At 41.5% G+C, this 12,508-nt stretch overlaps 1 protein-coding gene across 2 annotated transcripts in view; it reads right to left on the minus strand.

Annotated features, from left to right (window-relative positions):
• The window catches only part of lin7a (lin-7 homolog A (C. elegans)), a 74,110-nt gene that overhangs the window by 25,417 nt on the left and 36,185 nt on the right, over positions 1 to 12,508 (minus strand). The window contains exon 3 of one of the 2 annotated variants that reach the window (XM_073059610.1): positions 553 to 624. In XM_073059610.1, coding sequence (XP_072915711.1) covers positions 553 to 624 — 72 coding nt within the window. Of the gene's footprint in view, positions 1 to 552; positions 625 to 696; positions 769 to 12,508 lie in introns of both variants that reach the window. The other variant, XM_073059611.1, reaches the window with a different exon arrangement.

The raw sequence follows: 12,508 nt of genomic DNA on the forward strand, positions 1-12,508 counted from the left end.
TGTTCAGCACAGCTTTGTGGGCCGAAGGGCCTGCATTGGTCTGTAGGTTTTCTATGTTTCAATGCTCCCCGGCAATGAATTACGCAACCTCAGACAAAACTCAGAAGCAAATCCACTATGTCACCAAGTCCAATAAAGTCAGTCTAATAAAGTGTGAAACATGAAAAGCAAAAACATGTAGAGCCCATTAAAAAGAGTTCACATGACAACTTTCATTCCCACTGATATTTATTACCATGAATGCATTCGTAAGCAAACTTCATAATCAGTTTACGGAAGGTAAAGCTAAATTTTGTAAAACTAGATCAAGATCTTTACAGAATTGTCTAGAAAGCCCAGAAGTGACCAGACCAAATTTGGTGCATTTATATAAAAGTTGTGAAATGGTTTTTACTGTCCTCCTGTGACAGTTATCATGCATTGATTTTTGTTTTGGTTCAGCACTGTAAATGCTGAATTGCAAATAGTTTAAAACAATTGACAATGAAAAGGATTTTCTTAATCTAATCAGAGAGTATCGTTATGAACACGGGCTCCAGTTAATGTTATTACCTGGGTAGTAGCATTGGCTCTACCTTCTGGGCTGCCATTGATGTCTAAATTCTCATATATACTCTCGAACACCTGAAATACACATGTACACAGAATTAAAATACACAGATACAACACATCAACCAGTACTTCCACAACGCATACCTTGGCCGTTGCACGAGCTCTGAATTCTGGACAGCCACTGATGTTTATTGTCTCATGCATGTACTGATAAACCTGAAAAATTATTAGCAAGTTAGGCACAAATAAATTACTCATGACTTACTTCTGTACAAATCTTAAGAACTTGAAGCTTATCATAAAAGAATTGCTTTTTTTTCAATTGTCATTTATCCTAAATCATATTTATGGACATTTTGACTTTATATGTAAATAATGAAGGAATTAATATGCTCTTTACTGAATTGCCTTAAAGTGAGTACAATTTTTTAAATATATTTATTCTCGAATATTGAGCATTATTGGCCAGGATTATTGGCAAGACAATGGGCTCCTCCTGCCTCGAACAAAGAAGAGAAATTCTGGTTAGAAGGTAGCTGACAGAGAATGTAACACAGTGTGAGACGCAATGAGATATAAAGAGAATCAGAAGATGAAAAAGTGTTTGTGAGATTGGGAGAAAACAGAAGAAAAGGAAGCCAAGAAAAATGAAATAGGAGTGCAACAATAAAAAGATAAAAGTAAAAAAATGGGAGGGAAAGAGATAGAAATGCGAATGAGAAAATGCGGGTCATACTAATATTATACATTGCTGATGTATAATATTCGTTTTAAAATTTTTATTTATAAATACAGCATGGAACAGGCCCTTCTGGATGACTGCTTTAATCCCAGGCCCAATCACAGGACAATTTACAATGACCAATTAACCTACCAATCTGTACATCTTTGGATCGTGGGAGGAGACCGGAGCACCCAGAGGAAACGTCCACGCACACGGGAAGAACGTGCAAATGTTCTTACGGAGGACGCTGGAATTGAACTCTGAACTCCAGCACCCTGAGTTGTAATAGCTGGCCATTACACTATTGTAGCACTTCAATTATTGATGTGAATACTCTGTTCTATATACATAAACATATTGCCCTTTACATCTGGAAGAAAGATTAGTTCCGTAGCGTACACCAATCTTTACTGGAGCTTATTGGCGCTTCCATTGTAATCCTAGTTCTTTAAAATGCTTGGGCACAAAGTTTATGAAGAGTCATCCATTTAAGACAGAAGTTAGGAAGAATTTCATATCTCCAGAGGTTTTGAAACTTTGGGCTTATTTATCGAAGAGTTGTGCAGGCAAAGAATGCATATATTTAAAGTGGAGATTGGTAGATAATTCAATAACAAAGGATTGCAAGGAAATAGGAATAGAGTGGGAAAATGGTATTGAGGCCAATACTGGATCAGCCCAAATCTTACTCAGTGACAGGACAGACTCCAGGAGCTGACTGGCTTACACTTGCTCCTGCATCACCTCGCTGTTCCTGTGCCATCAATGTGCGTCGGGCTTAACCACGATCTTACCAGCAGAAGCTGTAACACTGTTGTACAACCTTTATGCTAATTCCAAAGAAAACAAGAAGCAACCCCTGCAGCAAGGCAGACAGAGGACATTGATTAAAAGGCCCCACTCGAGACACTAATGTTGCCGTTGGCATGTTCCTCACCTTTCCATCCTGCATAATCACGGGACTTCCACGACACATTGTCGACTTGGTTAAAATCATCCACAGAACAGATTTCTGCCTCTGCTCTGACTACTTGAGGTCAATCAATGAGGATCACTGCAGAGTCCAACAGACTGAAAACACGTGAAGACCTCCCAACTCTCCCTTCCACCACCACACCCCTTCCCCCTGCCCCACCACTACCACAACCAGCCCCCACTTTTCTTAACCTACATGGCAGCTATCATACAGTTATCCTATTGCTAGACTCGCTTCCCATTCATTCTATTCGCAGAGATACCGCATCTGCAGACTCCGCAGTCGGGTGCCGTAGGAGCTGCAAAAGCTGTGTTTTAAAGGTATAATCCAGATGAAAAACACTGTCATCTTTTCAAAGATAAATTCACTCCACCCTTGTGATTTTTTTTGTAGAAATAAGTTTGTAACTGGGCTAAGACCTGCATCAGTTTTGCAGAGCAATCCTGGGTAATTTCCATTGTAACGTCTTCGTATTGAATTCAGTCAAAAGATTTTTCTCCTTTTCTATTATTGTAATGTGGGGAATTGAAACAAAATAGTAATAGGTTTCTCCTTTCCTTACATGTAATCTAGATGATTCAAATACAATGTGAAAGTTTGAATAAAATGTTACTGGCTCGTGTTCCAAAGTAGACGGTACATTATGATATTATAAGAATGGTTCACATTATGATACTACATTAATGGTTCTCATTGAAGATTTCAGCAAAATAAATTATTTCCAAAGAGGCTCTAAATTTTAATTGACTGAGTAAGTTTAATAGGGTGCAATTATTTCAAAAACAAATAGCATTCTATCTTGAACACTAATCTAATTAATTTGCAGCGCTGTTGGTTTTTGTACAAATTATTGTTTAATTGGTTTTTTTTCCAGCAGCTTAATGGTGAACTTTGGATCAACTGAGAGCAGTTCCACTGGATCCAACTAAAAATTTGCATCTTGCAACAGTTACCAGAAAGATACATAAAAAAAAACAAAATTGCAGTTGAAATAATGTTAGGATCACCAGAAAACAAGATCAGAGGGTTATTCAGCAGAGGAATAAGCCCTTCAGCCCAGCATGTCTAAACATCTTCACTTTTAGTGCATTTCAATAGACCTGAGGGAAGATGGCCCATTTCGTGAGGGAATTGTTATAAGACGCATTGAGGGATAACAAACTGCTCATAAGAGATTTTTGGTGCTCTGTTGTCTCACTTAATTGAACTGAGGTGGTAAGATAAAGATAACATAAATGGCTGAAACAGTCACAATGCCACAAGTGTTTCTCCTTCTAAATAGAAACATAGAAAACCTACAGCACAATGCAAGCCCTTCAGCTCACACTGCTGTGCTGAGCACGTACTTACTTTAGAAATTACCTAGGGTTACCAATAGCTCTCTATTTTTCTAAGCTATGTACCTATCCAAGGGCCTATCATATCCGCCTCCACACTGTCGCTGGCAGTCTATTCCACGCACTCACCACTCTCTGCGTAAAAAAACTTACCCCTGACATCTCCTCTGTACCTACTTCCAAGCACCCTAAAACTGTGCCCTCTTGTGTTAGCCATTTCAGCCCTGGGAAAAAAGCCTCTGATTATTCACACGATTAATGCCTCTCATCATCTTATGTACCTCTATCAGGTCACCTCTCATCCTCCGTCACTCCAAGGAGAAAAGGCCAAGTTCACTCAACCTATTAGGCTGTTTGTTGCATTTGTAGAGCACTAGATAAATGGACTGAATTTTTTTAAAAAAACATAATATAACTTGCCAATAATCACTGCAGGTTATCTATTTCAAAGGCAAGTGTGCCGTCATACTTGTTAATCTTGATCAGATAAATTACAGCACAGAATGAGACCATATGGCATATTCTGTCTGTATTGGTCAATGCTTTTCAAACTTGTATGAGTATTTTATACAAAGATCCAAAAGCAGAGCATTGCAGATGCTGGATATCAGACGTAAAACAGGAAGTGCAAAGAATGCTCAGCAAGTCTGTTCTAATGAAATGTCAATGACCAGAAGCTTTAACAATATTTCTCTCTCCTTGAACAAAGAACTGTGTATGGAATCATACGTTCTTCATGTAAAATTAAAACTGAAGCATGGAGTTTTTTCCTACCAGTTGAGGGGCAACATTAAGCCTTCTAATTAACAACAAGTATATTTGCCTCTGTAACAGACGACCTCTTCATCAACAGGGTGAGAAAAGAAATAACATTAAAACACAATCTAGAATATCCTACAAACTTAGTTGAACCAATTCAGGAACAGAGTTCTTATTGTTCCATTTCTCCCTCATGTTTGCACTTCCTGGTCTTTTCTTTTTTGCTTTTACTTCCTCCGGTCAATCTTCTGGCATCCGGAATCTTCTGATCTTCTGGAATGGTTGTAAACACAAGAGATACTGCAGCTACTGGAAATCTAGAGCAACACAAAAGGTCAGACAGCATCTATGGAGTTGACATTTTAGAGCAAGACCTTTCATCAGGTCTGGAAAGGAAGGGGGAAGAAAACAGAACAAGAAGGTGGGGAGAGGGGAAGGAGAACATGCTGGCAGAGGTTGGTGAAGCCAGGTCATGGGCAATGTGGGTGGGTGGGGGCAGGGGATCGGAGAACGAATCTGATAGGATAGGAGTGTGAACTATGGGAGAAAGGGAAGGAAGAGGGTCTCCAGCGGGAGATAAGCAAATGAGGAGAAGAAACAATGGAAAAAGAGAGAAGGAAGAGAGGGAAATTCCAGGAAGTTAGGGAACTCGATGTTCATGCCATCAGGTTGGAGGTGGATATCCAACATCTGCAGAATCTCTTGTGTTTATAAATCACTTGCTCTACTTCTACATAAACTTAATATTTTGAAATAATTACATTTGTAAAAATGGAGATGGAGTTACCTCACTTTTATGTTTAGAATTGAGAAGGTGGTTGACAGAAAGTTCTACGAGTTGAGAAAGATAAATTTTGATCCCACAAACCCAACAAGTATGCTTGATCATTCATCCATCCCACTAATATATTGCAATCGTGAAATATTGCCTGATATTACTCAGATATTTAGGAATATCAAGCAGTAACTCAGAATCTCATCTTTCACTCACATTCCTCAGATTTCCCTTCCCGTATCCTGTGACCCAGTCCGGCCTGTATATACCTTAGGTGACACACACAAAATGCCGGAGGAATTCAGCATGCCTGGCAGCATCTACGGAGGGGAATAAACAATTAATCTTTTGGATTGAGACCCTTCCTTCTTCCTACATCATGAATTACAAAAGTGCCTCAGAAACCCTTTCCCAATACACAAAGACCTAAAAATCTGTTTGTGGACTTCAGTTCACAACACTATTTACTTGCAGATATTATCTGCATGGTTTATTCATTTCTTTCCCTCTGTACATTGAGTGTTCAACAGTTTTCTTTTTTTATGAGTTCTTTTGGGTTTCTTAAGATTCGTCTCCCAAAGGTTGTATAGCGTATACATACTTTGATAATAAACGTACCTCCAACATTTTTTGAACATTAAAACTTTCACTCTTCTAACTTTAGTTGAAATAACATTTCATGGCCAGTGACACTTATTTTAAAAGTGGCTGTAAAATCACAATTCAATGAAACAATGTTGTGAAATGAAATGAAATATCTTTATTGTCATTGCATAGTACAATTTCCATGCACCAATACAGTGAAAATGAGTTTGCAACTCTCTTACTCAATGCTATAAAACAACAAATAAAATAAACAATAAATAAAATCAAGTAACCAGCCAGTACACGCAATGTCCAGCAGTACAGAAGCGCAACTCAGATGCATGACAGCCATAAAACCAGTATTAAAAGTAGCAATATCACAGATTTATGGATGTTGTTAGGTTTAGGTGTGCAATGTCATGCTCCAGCTTCTGCATGGGCTGATAACTTGTAGAGTTACAGTACTGCAGTTGCAACTCTGAGAGCCAGCGTTGAAAAGCACCACTGCTTCAATAAGGGCAGCAGTTCCATGCTAATGTGACCACAGACACTCGCAAATTTCTACCGATGTACCGTGGAGAGCATTCTAACCGGCTGCATCACCGTCTGGTATGGGGGGGGGGGGGGGGGAGGGCACTACTGCACAGGATCGAAACAAGCTGCAGAGATTCTAATCTCAGTCAGTCAGCTCCATCATATGTACTAGTCTCCGCAGCACCCAGGACATCTTCAAGGAGCGATGCCTCAAAAAGATGGCACCCACCATTAAGGACCCATTCACCCAGGTCATGCCGTGTCCTCATTCCCACCATCAGGAAGGATATACAGGAACCTGAAGGCACACACTCAATGATTCAAGAACAGCTTATTCCCCTCTGCCATCTGATTTCTCAATGGACATTGAATCCATGAAAATTACTTTACTACTTTTTTATTTCTATTTTTGAACTTATTTAATTTAACTATTTAATATATATATTTATACTTACTGTAATTCACTCTTTCTATTATTACATATTAAAATGCACTGCTTCTACAAAGACAACAAATTTTACAACATATGCTGAAGATATTAAACCTGACTCTGATTCTAATAGTGGCTGTTGCAAAGACAGAAGGCTAGTGAGGTATTTTACCCAGAGGAGAAATGTCATCTGTTCTTAGGGGCCCCCTACGGCCATAGCCTGCTGCTCCTGGCTGGAACTGACTCCGGAGTTCTCTGCTAGTCATGAAAATCCCAGGCCTGTGATGCAATGCATTGAAAAAGAACAATTTCACAAGATTTCTGAAGGCAAATCCTTAACAATTCTTAACAACAGTGCCAGATTTATGATTCAGCTGTGTTGCTATCAGCTCCCTCTCGACCACATACCCACCCACACACATTGGCAACTCCACCATCCCCCTACACACACACTCTCTCACTCATCCATCATCTCCCACACAAACAGCCTTCTCCCAGTCAGCCGCTCATCTGCTAGTATTCTTCACTCCCTCATTCTCCACTTTCACACTCACAGTCATCAAAGAAAGTGGGAATGCTCACAATCCTTATGTCTTTCAGGGAAAGGTATCTTGTGAAAGAGTAGCAATCTAGGGATTTGAAGAGATATATTTGTCACCAAATTCTCCAGCAGAAGTACTGGGGAGAGCATCATGGTCTGCTATGCAGGGACCATTGCAGAGGATTTTAAACTCAAACTCGAGTCCTGCTGAAGGGTTTCGGCCCGAAACGTTGACTGTTTACTCTTTTCCGTTGGTGCTGCCTGGCCTGCTGAGTTCTTCGAGCATTTTGTGTGTGTTGATTTTAAACAATGCCAGCTCCATCGTGGGCACTACTCTCCCCAACACTGAGGACATCGTCAAAAGATTCGTCAAAAAGGCAGCATCCGTCACTAAGGACCCCCAACACCCAGGACGTGCTGTCTCCTCATTACTGCCATCAGAGAGGAGGTGAAGGAAGCCGAAAACTCACATTACACATTTAGGAACAGTTCCTTCCCCTCTACCATCATACTTCTGAACAGACAGTGAACCCATGAACTCTACCGCATTATCTTTTGCTGTCTTTTTGCATTACTTATTTAACTTTTATATGTACAGTACTGTGCAAAAGTCTTCAGCACATATACTGTATATATAGCTAGGATGCCTAAAACTTTTGCACAGTACTGTATTTGTCAATGTGGAGTGGAGAGTGAGTTTGCAAATCTGGTGGGAGCAAAGGATGCTGGGAATGGTGAGGGTGGAGCGCCGTGGGAGAGGTGTGGAACAGGTGGCAGAGAAGGAGCACCAGGGACGGCAGTGAGGGGGGGGGGGGGTGTGGTGGTGTGAGTGCAGACATATCCAACCCTGAGACACCAGGCACAGTCATTTGATTCCAAACATTTGTCTCTCTGATGTTTCCCACTCCCTTCCCTCTCCCCTCCCCTTTCCCCAACCGTGATTCCCCTCTCCCTGTCCCCTTCCCACTCTCAGTCCCACAAAAGAGACCCATATCAGAATTAGGTTTATCATCACTCGCATATGTCATGAAATGTCATGAAACAGTGCAACACATAAAGTTACTACAGTATGGTGCAAAGGTCTTCGGCACCTTAGCCACAGATGGGTGCCTAATGTTTTTGCACAGTACTGTATTTTTCTGGCATCATATCAGATCGATTGGTCACATGTGCACTCGCCACATTCTCGCAATCAATCTGTTCAGCGGGCCGGTTCATCGCCTGTACCATTACTAACATGACTCAGTAAAAATGTTTAATCATACTGCTCCATTCAGTACCTAACATTTCTTATTATGATTTATGGTATATTCTTATGTATTTGCCACTGCAAAAACCACAAATTTCATGACATACTGTGTTGCCAGGGGTAATAAACCTGATTTGGATAGCGAAGCGCTTCAGACTGGAGAGGTTGTGGTTGCCAAAATCTGCTGGAGAGAGGGTATTGCCCCTGACTGTTACGAGATCAGGAGAATCCCAGACCCCAGGGGATGCTGAGCATGTCAGTCGAATCCCGGGGATGCAGTAATTCCAGCATTCCACGAATTCACACAATATGAGAAGTATCTGCAGAGAGTGCACCTACGGAGATGAGGGCTGACTGACGAGGACCATCAATGAACAGAACCTTTGGTAATGATGTTTAAAAGGTCATGTAGCCATCAGTGAAATAGCAAAAATAACTCACTGTACACATCAAGTTGCATTTGTCCAGGTGGCCTCCATATCAGAGTGAAAAATTAATGATTTGCAGCATTTCATAAACCCACCTGTTGGTATTTCAATCAGAATGCTGTAGGCCACCTGAAATTGTCAGTGGGACAAATATTATTTGTACTCGTATTTTTCAATACATTCTATAAAGTGTGCCCATTTTCAGCACGTAGTGCACGGCAGTACACCCATAATAAAATATTTGAATGAAACTATCATTATAGAGCAATCAGAAATAATCTTTGTTCATCATGCTGGATACAGCCATGATAATGTGAATTGCTCCTGAATGTGCCCAGGCCAATTTTCAGATGGCTGTTAATGTGCATGAAACAGCTTTTATGTGCAAATTGGATGAAAAACTGTGCAGAAATGGGTCAATGTTTTGGCGATAAAGAAATTGTAGTCAATAGCAGCAAAGTGACATAGCTAGTCGAGCTGCTGTCTAACAGTTCTAATAGTTCTGGTTCAGTGCTGATCTCTGGTGCAGTCTAAATGGGATTTGCAATCCATCTGTGACCACGTGTTTCGGTTTACACCGTCATCCCAAAAATGTATGTGTCGGTATATTTATGGGCTGATGTAAAATGCTTGTGGTGTGCAGGTGAGTGGGAGAAGTTGGTGGGAATGTGTGAAATGGGATTAGTATAGATGAGTGCTTGATGGGCAGTACAGTCTCGATGGGCTGAAGGGCCTACTTATATGCCTACTATATGATGTTGGTGTCAACAACTGGCAACACTTTAGAAATACAGCAGCTAGTTGAACAAGTTTCTGCTTCCATGTGACTCAGGAACTATAAAAGCAAAGCTTATTCTTCAGAAAAAGGGGTATTTCAATGAACCTCACCACCAATACCTGGGAAGTAGCTAACTTTTTCCATGTCTGGATGACTTGGCTGCAAGGGGGCATAAATACTGTTGTTCATCCAATAGCTCTTGGACTCGTGGATCCAGTTGGCTTTGGACAGGACACTTCTGTTTTTAAGATGTCACATGTTCTTGTGTAGCCACTGACCCTCAGGCATAAGGCCATCAGACGTGGGAGCAGAATTAGGCTATTTGGCCCATCAAGTCTGCTCTGCCATTCCATCATGGCTGACTTATTATCGCTCTCAACCCTGTTCTTCTGCCTTCCCCCTTAACCTTTGATGCACTTACTAATCAAGAAGCTATCAACCTCCTTCTTAAACATACCAAATGACCTTGCCTCGACAGCCGTCTGTGGCAATGAATTCCACAGATTCACCACCCTGCGGCTAAAGAAATTCCTCCTTTCCGAGGCGGTGCCCTCTGGTGCTACGCTCCCCCATTACTATCACTAATCCATCACAACCATCCTCCCCAGTCTTCTGATATACCGTAACGTGTGGGTAGTCAATCAGAGACTGAAGTTCGATGTAAGTATCCTCAAAGGATATCTGGATCCACTAAGCCAGAGATGGGAGCAAACACTCAGCATCGGGCGCAGTACTACACAGTACCGTAGTGGCAATGTTCCAAAGCCAGCACAGAACTTCGCTAAAAGAGAGACAAGCAGTTATCAAACAATGAGTTAGTTAGTTATTTCACTTTTATTAAGAGACAGAGCATTGTAACAGACCCTTCTGACTCAATGAGCCCATTTGCACACGTGACCAATTGACCCATCTATCTGGAGGAAACTGGAGCACTTAGGGAGAAACCTCTGCAGTTATGGGGAGAACGTACAAACTCCTTCTAGACAGTGGCATCATTGAACCCGGATCGCTAGCACTGAAACTGTGTGACGCTAACCACTATGCGAAAATGAAGTCTCATTTAATTATCATGAAATAGTCGCTTAAGAAGTAGTTTCACTCTCCTAAAAAAAACACTTCAGTAAGCAAGTGTGGAACCACAGAATAGCATAATCACTCCTGATGTGGCCTCTACGTTATTGAGACCCGTTGCAAGCTGGTGGAACAGCTTCGTTGAGCACCTCCACTCCATCCACCAAAAGCTGAGCTTCCCAGTGGCCAATCATTTTAATCTGCATTCCCGTTCCAAGATGTCGAACCACGGCCTCTTCTTGTGTCACGTCGTGGCCTCCCTCAGGGTGGAAGAGACACACCTTGTATTCTGTCTTGTTAACCCCGAACTTGATGGCATGAATATTGATTTCTCCCTCCCCCTCCCCTCTTACTCTATTTCCCACTCAGGCTTCTTATATCTTCTTACCTGCCTATCAACTCCACGTGTCCCCTCCTCCTTCCATTTCTCCTATAGTCCACTCTCCTCTCCTATCAGATTCCATCTTCTCTAGTCCTTTACCTTTCCTACCTACCTGATTTCACCTATCACCTTTCAGCTATCTTCCTTCCCTTTCCCCCTCCTTATACAACAGAGGTGTATAAGATGATGAGATGCATTAATCACGTGGGTAGTCAGAGGCTTTTTCCTAGGGCTGAAATGTCTAACATGAGAGGGCACAGTTTTAAGATGCTTGATGTAGGTACAGAGGAGATGTCAGGGGTAAGTTTTTTATGCAGAGAGCGGTGAGTGTGGGGCTGCGGGTGACAGTGGAGGCGGATACAATAGGGTCTTTTAAGAGACTCCTGGATAGGTACATGGAGCTTAGAAAATTGGAGGGCTATAGGTTGCCCTAGGTAATTTCTAACGTAAGTACATGTTCAGCACAGCATTGTGGGCCGAAGGGCCTGAATGGTGCAGTAGGTTTTCTATGTTTCTCATTTCAGAGGATCTGTCTTGGGCGCAGCACTGACGTGCAATTACAAAGAAAACATGGCAGCAGTTCCAGTTCCTTAGATGTTGCGATTTGGCACGATATCTAAAACTTTGACAAGCAGCTATAGATAGGTAGTGTACAGTATATTGACTGGTTGATTCATAGCTTGGTAAGACACCAATGCCCTCGAATGGAAAATCCTGGAAAACCTAATGAATACAGCCCAGTCCAACATGGATAAAGCCTCCCCACCATTGGGCACATCTACACAGAGTACTGCTGCAGGAAATCAGCATCCATCATCAGGGACCCCCATCACCCTGGCCATGCTCTCTTCTCACTGTTGCCATCAGGAAGAAAGTACAGGAGCCTCAGGACTCACACCATCAGACTCGGGTACAGTTATTACCCCTCAACCATCAGGCCCCTGAACCAGAAGGGCTAACTTCACTCACCCATCATTAAGCTGTTCCCACAACCTACAGATTCACTTTCAACGACTCTTCATCGCACTTCCTCAATAGCTGTTGCTTATTTATTACTGTTATTATTATTTCTTCCTTCTTGAATTTGAACAGCCAGTTGCCTTTTGCACGTTGGTTGCTCGTCTGGCCCGCTGGGTGCAGCCTTTCATTGATTCTATAGTGTTTCTTGGATTTACTGTGCATGCCCACAAGAAAATGAATCTCAGGGTTGTATATGGTGATGTATATGTACTTTCATAATAAACTTACTTTGAACTGTGATAAGATGGCAGGTTAATCAAAATACGACTAAATAGATCACTTCATTAAATACCCAAGAAAGCCAGAAATTGAGACTTGTTCCGGTATGTCACCATAAACCTATTTAACAAAATTGATCATTTACAGT

The sequence above is a fragment of the Hemitrygon akajei genome, chromosome 10 (genome assembly GCF_048418815.1).
Source record: "Hemitrygon akajei chromosome 10, sHemAka1.3, whole genome shotgun sequence".
NCBI lineage: Eukaryota > Metazoa > Chordata > Chondrichthyes > Myliobatiformes > Dasyatidae > Hemitrygon > Hemitrygon akajei.